This window comes from Carcharhinus amblyrhynchos, chromosome 2 (genome assembly GCF_965287045.1).
Source record: "Carcharhinus amblyrhynchos chromosome 2, sCarAmb.v2.hapA, whole genome shotgun sequence".
In the NCBI taxonomy this organism is placed as follows: Eukaryota; Metazoa; Chordata; class Chondrichthyes; order Carcharhiniformes; family Carcharhinidae; genus Carcharhinus; species Carcharhinus amblyrhynchos.
In genome coordinates, this window is record NC_137325.1 from 105,701,509 (window position 1) to 105,714,702 (window position 13,194).

General features: G+C 39.5%; 1 protein-coding gene across 5 annotated transcripts in view; it reads left to right on the forward strand.

Moving 5' to 3' along the window:
- The window catches only part of mindy3 (MINDY lysine 48 deubiquitinase 3), a 147,765-nt gene that overhangs the window by 23,016 nt on the left and 111,555 nt on the right, over positions 1 to 13,194 (forward strand). For all 5 annotated transcript variants that reach the window (XM_080210435.1, XM_080210442.1, XM_080210461.1 and 2 more), the window contains 4 exons: positions 1,547 to 1,661; positions 1,972 to 2,045; positions 4,881 to 4,960; positions 10,482 to 10,552. In XM_080210435.1, coding sequence (XP_080066561.1) covers positions 1,547 to 1,661; positions 1,972 to 2,045; positions 4,881 to 4,960; positions 10,482 to 10,552 — 340 coding nt within the window. The remainder of the gene's footprint in view (positions 1 to 1,546; positions 1,662 to 1,971; positions 2,046 to 4,880; positions 4,961 to 10,481; positions 10,553 to 13,194) is intronic.

Sequence of the window (13,194 nt, forward strand, 5' to 3'; positions counted from 1 at the left end):
ATTAACATAAAAAAAACAGCTGAGACTCTTCATTTATGAAGGACATACATGCTTTTAAAATTTTTAAAATTCTGCATCTTATCTCTTGGGCTGATTATTTCCTGACTGCTTTATGGGACCATTACCCAGAGTGAATCTGGGTTTCAAGTTTGTCAGCTTTCTGTAAAATGTTTTGGAACAAGATGTAACATACAAGACATCTATGATAAATCAAGTGAGCCTAATTGCAGTAGTTTGGAGCACTTGGCGATTCACAGTCCATCCTACAGAAACATTTCAAGTGAAATCTGGAATGCCACAGCTGCCTGTGTTTGAATCAAAGGCAGTAACGAATGGACTAGAATTAATATGCAAGCAGTGGTTGTTAGTTTCATCCTCAACCCAGTTATTGGATCAATTCTTTACTTTGCAGCTGAAATTGAATACCCCAGGAAAACAAAATTAGGAATATTTGTGTGCCGTGAAGCCAGTCAGCAGTTCACAACAACTTTCCTTTTCAGTCTTGGATTTATTTGCATCTGGGCTATTATTAAGCTATCTTTTCCAAAAGCTGATGGTCATTTTCCTGGTCCCCTGCCTGTACTTATTTGGATGTTGTAGGAAAGCAAGGTCTTGTGTTAACACTGCACCCGCATGCACGTGAAGCCCCATTACCTAGTTTAGTGAGACTGAAAATCTGCTGGGGATGTATTGCTCAGAATTGGCAGGTCGTTCTGTGTTAATTTGGATCATCGCTCAACACCCAAAGTTATCAGGGGATTTCTCTGACAGCATTGATCCTCGGGGTAGTTTTTGGAATTACAAAAAGGATATGCCTGTCTTTTTTACACAGATAATAACCTATATGAAGTTATAACCTTGCAAATGTTTTTGTAAGACTTCAGAGTGTTCAAGAGCATCATTTTCAAGTTTGTTTGACAACACACTCATTTAACTTAATCCATTCTTTAGTAACACCATTTATCACATTGTAGCTTCATTTTAAATTCTTTTTGACTATTCTTATTAAAAATTAAGAATGTTTTTTTCCAAACTAATGATTTAAAATTAAGAATTTAAGTCCAAAGTTAGAGTGAGCAACAAATAGCTCAAATTAAAAGCTATATAGCAAATGGCATCCTTTATGCTCTGGAATGACTTATTTCTTTCTATTTCTAACCACTTGTTTTCAGATCTTCAGTTTAATTCAAAGTAGCTTGTTATTCTTCCTTCTGTTGCTCAGCTTTCTGTCATCAGTTTTGAGTTTTCCCCTGTAACTTGGAGTTTTTATAGCTGCAATAATTTGAGATTCACAGCATATTCATGGTGAAAACTATGGTTTGATGTTTAATGTTTTGAGTACATTTCAGTTTCATTTGAAGCGTGTAATAAGTTGGTGAACATAAACTTCGGGTATTCAGTGACAGCCATCACATCTTGCTTGTTCACAATACTCTAATCTTATTGTATAGAAGTCCTTATTTTCAGAGATGAATTTATTTTGAGCATGGATTTAATATTCTAGAATTCTAAGTTTTTAAAATCTTGAATGTAAATAATTTTTCAGAAAACATACATATGCAACTCTAACTGAGCTGAAAGAGGCAATTATGGATCAGTATTCAACTTGGAAGAATCGGTTTGGAGTCCTCCTTTTTCTTTACTCTGTTATTTTAACAAAGGTTGGTATACTCCAATTTCTCACCTCAGAACAAACAAAGCTCAACTAAAACAGCTTGTTGGGAAATCTTTCATGTAATGGATAATCATTTGAAAATGCATCTAATTTTGTAACAGAAAACTAAATATTAACTAGATGTCTTATTTTCACTTTGTATGTTTAAAATAATTAATTAGAACTGACACCATTTGCTGCCCCCGTTACCTATTTATTTATTTAGAAGCAATGTAGTTTAATTTCCGAATCTTTGTTTTGCATCTTGTGTTACTGTATTCTTTGTTTTCTAAGTGGAATTACATTCTCTTTTCTAGGGCATTGCAAACATTCGAAATGAAATTGAAGATACAGCTGAACCTTTAATTGACCCTGTCTATGGTCACGGAAGGTAGTTTCTCACCTGTTTTTCATTGATACCAATTTTTAATTTACTGTAAAATGATGTGAAGTAATTTATTAACAGAAGAGGGCTTTCAACTTCCCTTTAAAAGCAGTCACTTCAAAATGAGCAGGATTTCTGTTGAGCAAAGGTGTTTTGGGTGTTGTGCCAACCCATTGAGCAAGTTGTCCAATGAGCTTATTTTACTATCCTGTTTTCCGAAAGCAACAGAAGGGATACTGTTGCGTAAGTTTGGGCAATCTAAGCAGTGCTTCTGAGTTTTAACTAAACATGGAGAGGATCTGGTCTACACGGGAGTAGCTGATGGCTATCCAAAGTATTTTTATGTACTTCATCCCATTGCCAGTAGGTGATGGTCAAGTTCGGAATTGGAACAATGTTGCCCAGGTTTTGGGAAATAAAGAGCAGAGACCTGGTATATTTGTAAGAGAAAAGGGTTGAAGCATCTACCCCAGTCCCAAAGCTTGCCTTTGCCTTGACATCAATCCTCACCCCCACCTTCCCACGGACTCATCCCTTTTGCCACAGATGCTTCACCCCTCCCTTTATGCCTTTCCTCCTTGCTTTTTTTAATCTTGCAATGTGAGTGACACTGGCAAGGCTGCATTTTTGCTCAACCCAACTTGTAGAGGTATGAGCATGCCTTCTCCTGCTGTCTTTGTGACAGTACTCCCATAGTTAGATAGGACTCCAGGAGAATGCTTCTGGCTCAGCGATAGTAATTCATTGCATGATTTGGAGGGGCACTTGTAGATGGAATTCTCATTATATTGCTGCACTATGTAGATGTGTGTAGTGAGGACACAGCATGTCAGTAGCGCCGAAGATGGATATGAAGTCCATTGGGTGCATGTGATCAAGCAAACCCCACCATCACACTCTTCAAATGGAGTAGTAAGCAGAAACATTCAGTATATTCCTGATTAAATTTTCTGGGTGTTGAAAAGACTGTGAAGAGTCAAGAGTTGAACTGTTTACAGTAGTATACCCAGCCTTTACCTTGTTTTACCTTGGGGCAGCATGTAGCACAGTGGTTACCTCTGCTTCTTCACAGTGCCAGGGACCCGTGTTTGATTCCCGGCTTGGGTCACTGTCACTGTGGAGTTTGCACGTTTTCCCCATGTCTGTGTGGGTTTCCTCCCACATTCTGAAAGAAGTGCTGATTAGGTGCATTGACCTGAACAGATGCCAGACCGTGGCAGCTAAGGGAATTGCACAGTAACTTCATTGCAGTATTAATGTAAGCCTTACTTGTGACTAATAAATAAACTTTTAAGTTTATAACCACATTAGTGATGTGACTGCTGCGTATATACTTCTGGTGACGGAGATCCTATAAGTTGTTGACATAGACTTAGTAATGCTGGTACTGATGATGTTCCAGGGCAGATAGCTGTGTTTTCTCTTGTTCAAGATTATCATTTCCTGACATTGTTCTATTAATGATCCACGTGTCAGCTCAAACTTGGATGCTGTCTAGTTTCAACTGCCTTGGCCCTAAACTCTGGAATCTTCTTCCTAAACATCTTTTTTTTTATATCTTCAATTTCTTCATTCAGACGCTCATTAAAACCTACCTAACTGAGCTTTTAGTCATCTGCCCAATGTCATCTCATATGACCCAGTGTCAAATTTAGTTTTATTATACCACTGTTAAGCATTTGGAAATTTTTCCTTGTGTTGAAGCACTTGAATTGTAGGAGTTGCTTTTGTCCTGTGTCAGGTTGGCAATGACTTCTTTATTATTTGAGAAGTTGAATATGAACACTGGACTGATCAGAAAATAGCATCATTCCTGACCTTACAAAGGGAAGGTCACTGTTGAAGCATTTGAAGATGTTTATCCTGAGGGCACCTCTCCAAGAAGCTCCCAACAAAATAATTGGCGTCTTCAGTGCTTAACTCCTGACAGCTAGGACTGCCCTCCTTTCCGTTAGGTATGACTAGCCTACAGAGTTTCTGCTTTAACACTCGTTTTGCTGGGACTCCTTGGTCACATGCTGTCTTGACATTGTGAGCACCAACCTCGCCTGTAGCACCACAATCTTGCATGTCCAAGAAGAAGAAAGAAGTTCGGCGTCCGTTTTGGTAGAACTCGAAGCATCAATGAGTGGTTTATTGGAGAGTAGATATTGTCTGGAACTATTAATATCTATCATTTTCCCATGATTGGACGGTGGCTGATGGGGTGGCTTGTTATATTGTGTATAGAACTGTGGATGCTGGCTTGTATCTTTACTTGTATATTCTTGAATTTTGGTTTCTGTTATGATTATTTTCAATAACTTTTTTTGTGGGGAGAGCTCTTATATTTGTCAACACTTAGCTACAAATATATGCATATACAATGGTTTGTCACCTCCAGTTTGTAACTCAGAGTTTAACATCTTATAAAAATAAGAGGACCTTTTTGCTTTCAATCTTATGCTTACCATGACAGTTAATCGAGATTAGTTTTGAGAGGGGCTTAATTCCTCTGATATATTGATTAGTGCATTCAATAGTACATTTTGGCTGGTCAGTGTTATCAAGGGAAGTTTAGAAACTGTTTCCATTTAAAGTAGTCCAACATTCAGCAAGAGCATTCTGTTTTATTGCATGTTTTATTAATCTAATGATTAAGTCCACGTTTAAATTTACGTCTTTGAAAAATAATGCACTTTGTTTTGCACATCATTCGACTCTCTTTAGTTTGTTCTGAGTAAAATCTCCAAACTATCCCTATAATTTGTATGGGAGTTTAGAGGAGGATTGATTGAGATGAAATGGATTAAATTGATTCTGATTGTTTCCCCATTTTACTTTGGATTTTTTTCCTTTTAGCCAAAGTCTAATCAATTTACTCCTGACTGGATATGCAGTACTAAATGTGTGGGATGGAGACCGAGAGTGTTCCGGAATGAGTAAGTTTGTGTATTTGTAAACTGTATGTTCCTTCAGAAGATTCTTAACGTAGAATTCTTTTTTAAGACTTAGTTAATTTGTAACACAGAAACAGAAGATGCTGGAAAATCTCAGTAGGTCTGACAGCATCTGTGGGGAGAGAATAGACCCAATGTTTCAAGTCTGGATGACCCTTCATCAGAGCTGAAGACAAGGAAAATAGGACGAGATTTATACTGTGAGGGTGGGGAATGTGTGTGCGTGTATTTGTCGGGGGGAGGGGGAAAGAGCTGTAATTGAAAGGTGGCATAGACAAAAAGACAAAGGAAGTTCAGCGGTGGTGATAAAGGCTAGGAATGATGCTAAAAGTATCCATTAAGAAATCAGGATGTGTAAATGTCAGAACAGAGGTGTAGAGTATAGGAGCGTGGCAGATGGCCCTAGTGAAGTGATGGGGGGGGAGGGGACACAAGATGGAAAGTGAGATTTTAGAAGTGGAAAAATAAAGGTATGAATATAAAGTAATAATCTATTAATAAGGTAAAAAGAAGAAATAAAATAAATGGAAATGAGGTAGAAGGGAGAGTTCATTCTCTGAAGTTGCTGAATTCAGTGCCCAATCTGGAAGGATGTAAGGTACCTAATCAGAAAATGAGGTGCTGTTCCTCCAGTTTGTTGGGCTTCACTGGAACGTTGCAAAAGGCCAAGGATGGATATGTAGACAGGAGACCAGGGTGGTGTGTTGAAATTGTAAGCAGCAGGAAGGCCTGGGTCCTGCTTGTGGATGGATTGAAGGTGTTCTGCAAAGCGGTCACCCAGTCTGCATTTGGTCTCACTTGGTTCTGGCTGGGGAACACACCCTGCAGCAGCAGCATCTTTCTGTTCAAAGAAAGAAAAGTTTATATTTTACAAATGGTGAGAACATTTGTGGGTAATCTCGGGTGATAGTGCAGGCAGAAGAACCCAATCATATCACGTGAGCTACCAAAAGTCCAAGTTCACGTTGCTGCCGTCAGTGAGATCCCTCTTCCTGGGGAAGGGTGGCTGAAGGAACAAGCAAAGGGATACATCTACTGGAAAGGAAACATGGGCAGCGACGCTCATATCCACAGTGTTGGTATTGCCATCTAAAATAAGATCAGAAATACACAGCCAGAACTCTCCAGTTGTATAAATGAACGACTTATGACATTCACTGGCAGACCTGCTGTAATCAACATCCATCATCAGCACTTCTGCCCTGACCCTTGACTCCAATGGAAATGATCCGTTCTAACCTTGATGAAATCCTCACCGACATCCCAAAACGAGAAACTGTTATGCTACTGGAGCACATCAGTGCCTGGATTGACTGTGACTCTGATGTCTGCAGCAGAACCATTGGAGAAATCGGGTTTGGAAAAGCTATCGTAAATTATGTATTCCTGCTGACAGTGTAGTCAGCATGATCTCATTATGACAATCATCTTTCACCAGAAAGACAAATACAAAACAAATTCTTGATCAAAGCACTGGCACTTCCTAGATTGTCATTGTACAGGTCAAACATCTAAGTGATATCTTTATCACTTGGTCCAAGTGGGGTCTGATGCCTGCTAGGTAGGTTGTGGATTTGTTTGATTAGTGCTGAACCTCAGCTAGCGAACATGTGACTCCAGACCCACATCAGTGTGGTTGGCTCTTAACTGCCCTATGGAATTGCCTATCAAGCCACAAATGCAGGTTTTGCCATGAAAAATGTAATAACAGTGCTGAAATATCTAGTGACTTTAATATATATAGTGGTGCATAGTTGCTGTGAGCTGATCACATGATTTGATGACGATGTCATTTGGGTATGTACTTAAGCTTCTGTTTTACTTCCGGTTTTGTATTGTGCAGTGCAGAGAGCAGCTGTTGTGTTTTTATTTGAATCTGCATGTGCTAACCAAGTCTTTTCTTATCTGTTAAAACCCACAAACCCTAACATAGTTAGGAGATTGCAATGACCTAGAACAAAACTGACAAGTTTTCATTGCCTGCATGCAAGCCAAGGCAGCATTCAAACAGCTGAAGACTGACACATGAGACAAATCCCAACCCAAATCCATGTGATGGGAAGAGAAACCCTGAGAGATGTAACAATATGCTGGTTATGAAATGCAAAACTTTTTTGAAGCCACCTTGGCCATCCGTAGACCAGGTGCAAATTGACAAAATCCCCATGGCCCAAAGGATGTATTTCTCTTAAGGATAGTACTTCCATCAACACTAGAAAGACAGTCTTAAACAGCTCCAGGCTAACTGCAGGCTATCCACCAGTACACCCTAGGGTAGAATCCATGGGAGAGCTCCAAAAAGCAATCAAATGGATGACAAATAACCACACTCATACCTCCATGGAATTCTCGCTGAAGCCCAATCACATGGTGCCTGTGAGTGTCAGCCTAGTCACACGGCACCTTTGCTCATGCACTCCATGCACTCATTGTATGAATTTGGGAAGTAAATGAACCCCCTCCCCACCCACCCACCTGTAGACTTCAAGAATGCAAAAACTGTAATTGCCTTAATGCTGTGGAAACATTTGAGGTATTCCCTGTTCATACCAGGGAAAATCCTGACTCATTCTCGTGGTTTGCCTACTTCCTGTGACTGAGGAAACCCTCCAGAGGCCACATGGCGTTAGACCTTCAAGAGGAATCACTAGCGTGGTCTTTGCCAGATCATATCCAAAATAAATGTTGAGAATGCTCCACTGCATTTATGAACCTGACCAAAGCATTTGACCCTAAATTGTGAGACTCTCTGGATTGTGCTCAAAATTTGGATAGCAAAGAAACTTTATTATGTGTGTTAGCCTCCATACTATTTACATTCTGCCTGACAGTGGCCTATCAGAGATCAACGGCATTCTGATGTCAGTGGTATATATCACCTAGATGGAAAAACTCTTGCCAAAGCTATACTGACCACCATAGAAATACTTGATCAACAGTTTGTGGATGAGCGCAGTTGCATTACCCAGTCTGCACCATATTTGTAAACGACTCTCTCTTCAGTTATGTAAATAGGAAACATGGCCTGAGCTTAAATGTTGGCAAAACAAAACTCAAATATCAGCCTACACCTGATGAGCCAAATGTTCCACCACCATTGGAAGAACTCTGGAATATGTTGAGTACTTCCCATTTATTAACAGCCACCTCTCTTAGAAGGCCATCATTGACAAGGAGATACAAAATCATATTAGCTTCACTAGCTCAGCCTTCTACAAACAGTGGCAGCCACAGTTTGAGGCAAAGACTCTCGCAAGTCAACAGAAGTCCTAATTTATAGATCTGTTGCACTTGCCTCATTCCTGTACTGCATTGGGATTTAGACTGTGCATCAATGATAACAAAGAGCGCTAGACCAATTCCATCTGTAATGTCTTCGTTGCATCCTCCAGATTCAATGGGATGACCAATGAACAAACACTAATGTCCTTCTTGAAGCCAGCTCCACAAGCATTCGAGCAAATTTCCAGCAACTTCGATGGGTTGGACACTCTAGATGACCGCAAGTGTGTCTCTTGCCAATCCTGTTTTCTCAAAACGCAATGTTCCAAGGAAGGATTAAAAAGATGCTTTAAATTCACTTGAGCTGTCCTTGAAGCATAGCAATATTGACCTCACTGATGGAAAGAATTTATACCAATCATTCAAAATGGTACAACTTATCCATGAAGCCTCATTAAGCTTTGAATTACAACTTATTTGATGAAGCAGAGTGGCAGTAGAGAAGGAGAGGGGGGGAAAAAGCAAATCCTGTATTCTGGACGCCACCATGATGTAGGGTATCCTGACTCTTGCACCCAAAGATATGCCGGTCAAGGAGCTGCCTGTTCAGTTGCAAGAAGACCTGTGGCAGAAACTTGTGACCCTGAGCAAATGTTGTTCTCGAATCGAGGGACAGCTGACAATGATTTGATCTCTAGGTGGCAGCAGAGGTTTTTGTTTGTGCTTTAACCAAAAACACTAGTTCAGGGACACTGCTTCGCCTTGAAAGGTAGAACTTTTATTGCGTCTTTTCTTTTGATGTTCAAAAAGAAAAGAAATCACGTTCAGTTGCTTTTGATTTTCATAAAGATTTTTGATTCCTGTGCTTTATGACATTAAGATCCTTTTCATATTTTCAAATTATTTTAACTACTGTTAGCGCTTGTACACTTCTTTCTAAGGTTTTGACACAGTATTCTGCCATTTAATGAAACAAGCCTGCAGTAATGGGAAACTAAAAGTTTGGTAATGGTATCATGATGGGAATATTGCATTCAAGAAGCATGTTTGCAGCCCAAAGGCTAAATTATAACGTAACTTGCATCAAAAGGTTCACGTATAAACTAAGTAATCCAAGTTTAAAAATGTGGAAGGATGTCATTCTGATGTAATAACAAAAAAGATAAATTCAGAAGATACCTAGTGAGTGGAATACCAAAAGGTGGAATATTGAATTAAAACTAGTAAAGTTACAAACCAATGCACCAAGTTTGCCTGTCTGTTTTTATATTTGAATGCTACATGTAAGTTGGATTTATTTTTGCACTGAACTTTAATGTAGTGTTTTTCCTGTATGTAGGATTAAGCCACTTAATCCATTTTGTTGAATGTTTCATTAACTTTGGTCATCTACCTAGGTGTGTGTGTTTTATCAGTCCCGTTTTCTAACTTGACAGTGCAGGTTCTTCATCTGTTATTAATTTACTATTCTTGTGTCAAATTTTAGTATGTATTGTAAATACTTTAGGGAATAAAATTGATATCTATTTGGCAGCTGGATAGTTTCTCATGCTTATGATGGTTAAAAGCAAATGCACAATATTGAAGCTCAAATGCCCCTGAGGTGTTCTATACTTTCTAATATCCATTGCAATACCATAGGGGTGAATCCAGTTAAGTCTCTAAAGGAAAAAAGAAATGCTGTAAACGTTCTGTGTCAGTCTTTCACACCTTTTAATAACCAGCTCAAAGGAGTATTAATTTGGTTGGGGGCAGGGGTGGCTGAAGCAGCTGTCCAAGATGCATGGTTACAAGACACTGTTTTGCCAACCCCTTTGACTTGCATTAAAGCAGCTAGCTGTTAAAATTAATCAGTCATGGTTTTGAGCAGTATTTCTGGTAACCCATTTCAGCTATCCTTCAGTAAATATTTCAGTTATCTATGCAAATTATAATTATTGAAAACCTTTATTTGAAAGAAGAGTCACCACCATTTGGATAATCATGCTTTTCTTGTGAGAAAATTGGGGACTTGATTCTCTTACTTATTTAATTCTTTAAAGCAAGGCAAATATAGAAATGTCCCCATAAGATATGCCTGACTGTACTTTTAACTATTCGTCCTATTCTATTAATGTTTTTCTGAGAGCTGCAATTTTTTTTTGAGCTTTAATATTTTCATATAAAATATTCATTCAAAATTTGAATGTTCTTCCATAGTTTGTTTTGGTCGTGAACAATTTTGTTTAATCACAAAAACCATTGTTTCTTAGCTCTGAGTGCTATAATTGTCCTGTTTCAGAACTCCATGGTATAAGAAATCAATCTACTGTTGGTTTTCTGACATTAATGGAGTCATTGCGCTATTGTAAGGTAAGCATTTGGAACTTGATAGTTTGCAAAAGTAATTTTTGGCACAGTTTTAAAGTTATGATCCTATATTTTAATGCAAGCTTCTTTTTCCTGAACCCTGCGTTAGGGAAGTGCTTAAGAATTACTTTTCATCTTCCTTCAGACCTGATAGTATAACCTTTCTGTTACAGTAGAAAAAGTCTTAGACCAGAAATCAAAGCTATGTATTATATATCGTCATTCATTAGAAAAAACCTATTTAGTTTGTAATAAACTGTGATAATGTATTGACTGTTAACATGCCTTGATAATAAAGAGGTTCAGATAAAGAGCGTGATAGTTTGCATAAAACCATTTTGGATGCTGTATTCCTCATTTAGAAGTCAACTTTAGTAAGATTTGTAATTTGCATTAAATTTAGAAAGTCAAACATCAGTCAGAAGTCCAAATAATTGGACCATTCTGGAATTTGAAGCTCTTACAAGCACGCTAAGCTATGAAGTTTTATATGATATTCCAGATTTAGTAAAATCTATAAGTCACTTCTGAATTCTTTCCTTTGATTCGTGCTGAAAAAGCAAGACTGGGAAAAGATGAAGATGCAATTGGTTGATTTATTATTGTTGAGTGATTTAAATAAACATTTGCTGATCTGTTCTTGCAGGCTTAGCTTCAAATGCTTTCTAAACAGGAAGACAAATTTCACTTTGGTTACTTTGCATAAATGTATAAGTGCCAAATGCTGATTCAGCTAGTTAGAGTATTGGGGCAGGAAGGTCCAAGTTCAATGCAGGCAGTCCTCAGACCTAGGACACGAAAACAAAAACAGAATATTATAAGATGGAATAGATTTTCTCATAGGAACAATGTTATAAATTGAAGAGTGATACCTGAGCCAAAGCTTCATACCCTATTTTCACCAAAATCATCCTGAGTTTTGTACTCCATCGATTATAGAGAAAGCAGCAATAAATCAATATAAAATAATTTTGAAGAAAACAAAGATTCACCAAGTAAAAATGCGTTGGAACAGCAACTGAGTATTGAATCAGAGTTGGGCGGCGCAGGAGGTCAATGTATATGTCTGAATCTTCAAATTTGTTCACTGACATGATGTTATAAATTTGAAATGTGTGTTAATTTATAAATGTTATAAGTGCCTTTTGTTGTAACCTAAATATTGTAAGGTTGAGGACTGCCTATGTTTAGCCTGTGTCAGTTGCCTGATCCCAGTTATAGTACCTGTATGGCTGGTTCAATTCACCTCAGTATCTCTGTCTTAGGTATAGAAGGTTAACCATAGTTGCTCAGCAACTCCCAGTGAAAGTGCAACATGCAGGCAAAAGGCAGGGAATTATAGGCCGGTTAGTTTAACGTCTGTGGTAGGTAAAATGTTAGAATCCGTCATTAAGGAGGAAATTGCGAGGCATCTTGAAGGGAATTGCTTGATAGAGCAGACGCAGCACGGTTTCATTAAAGGGAAGTCGTGTCTGACAAATTTACTGGAGTTCTATGAGGATGTGTCTAGGGCGGTCGATAGAGGAGAGCCGGTGGATGTGGTCTTTCTGGATTTTCAGAAGGCGTTTGACAAAGTACCTCATAAGAGGTTATTGCAGAAGGCCAGGGGACTTGGAGTTGGGGGTAGGGTGTTAGCGTGGATAGAGGATTGGTTGTCAAATAGGAGGCAGAGAGTGGGGGTCAACGGGTGCTATTCGGATTGGTGGATGGTGACTAGTGGAGTGCCCCAGGGGTCGGTGCTGGGGCCTCAGCTTTTTACCATTTATATAGATGATCTGGAGGAGGGAACCGAGTGTAGGGTGTCGAAATTTGCTGATGACACCAAGATTGGGGGAACGGCAAATTGTGCGGAGGGTGTGGAGAGTCTGCAGAAGGATCTAGATAGGCTGGGCGAATGGGCCAGGAAATGGCAAATGGAATTTAATGTTGGCAAGTGTGAGGTGGTCCACTTTGGTAGGAAGAATGGTAGGAAGGACTATTACTTACGGGGCGAAAAACTGCAGCAGGCGACGGTGCAGAGGGACCTCAGGGTCCTTGTGCATGAGTCGCAAAAACCCAGCTTGCAGGTGCAGCAGGTGGTCAGGAAGGCGAATGGGATGCTGGCCTTCATAGCGAGGGGGATTGAATATAAAAGTAGGGAGGTCTTGCTGCAGCTGTATAGGGCATTGGTGAGGCCGCAGCTGGAGTACTGTGTGCAGTTTTGGGCGCCGCACCTGCGCAAAGATATTTTGGCCTTGGAGGGAGTACAGAGGAGGTTTACTAGGCTGATACCGGAGTTGAGGGGGTTGAGCTATGAGGAGAGGCTGAATAAACTAGGCTTGTACTCGTTGGAGTTTAGAAGAATGAGGGGAGATCTTATTGAGACGTATAAGATGATGAATGGGATGGATAGGATAGAGGTGGAGAGACTCTTCCCACTCAAAAAAGACAGTAGGACTAGGGGGCACAGCCTCAAGATAAAGGGGGGGCGTTTTAGAACGGAGTTGAGGAGGAACTTCTTCACTCAAAGTGTGGTGAATCTCTGGAATTCTCTACCCGTTGAAGTGGTGGAGGCTGCCTCGCTAAATATTTTTAAGAAGCGGGTTGATGGGTTTTTGATAAGCGAGGGGATTAAGGGTTATGGGGAGAGGGCGGGAAAGTGGAAC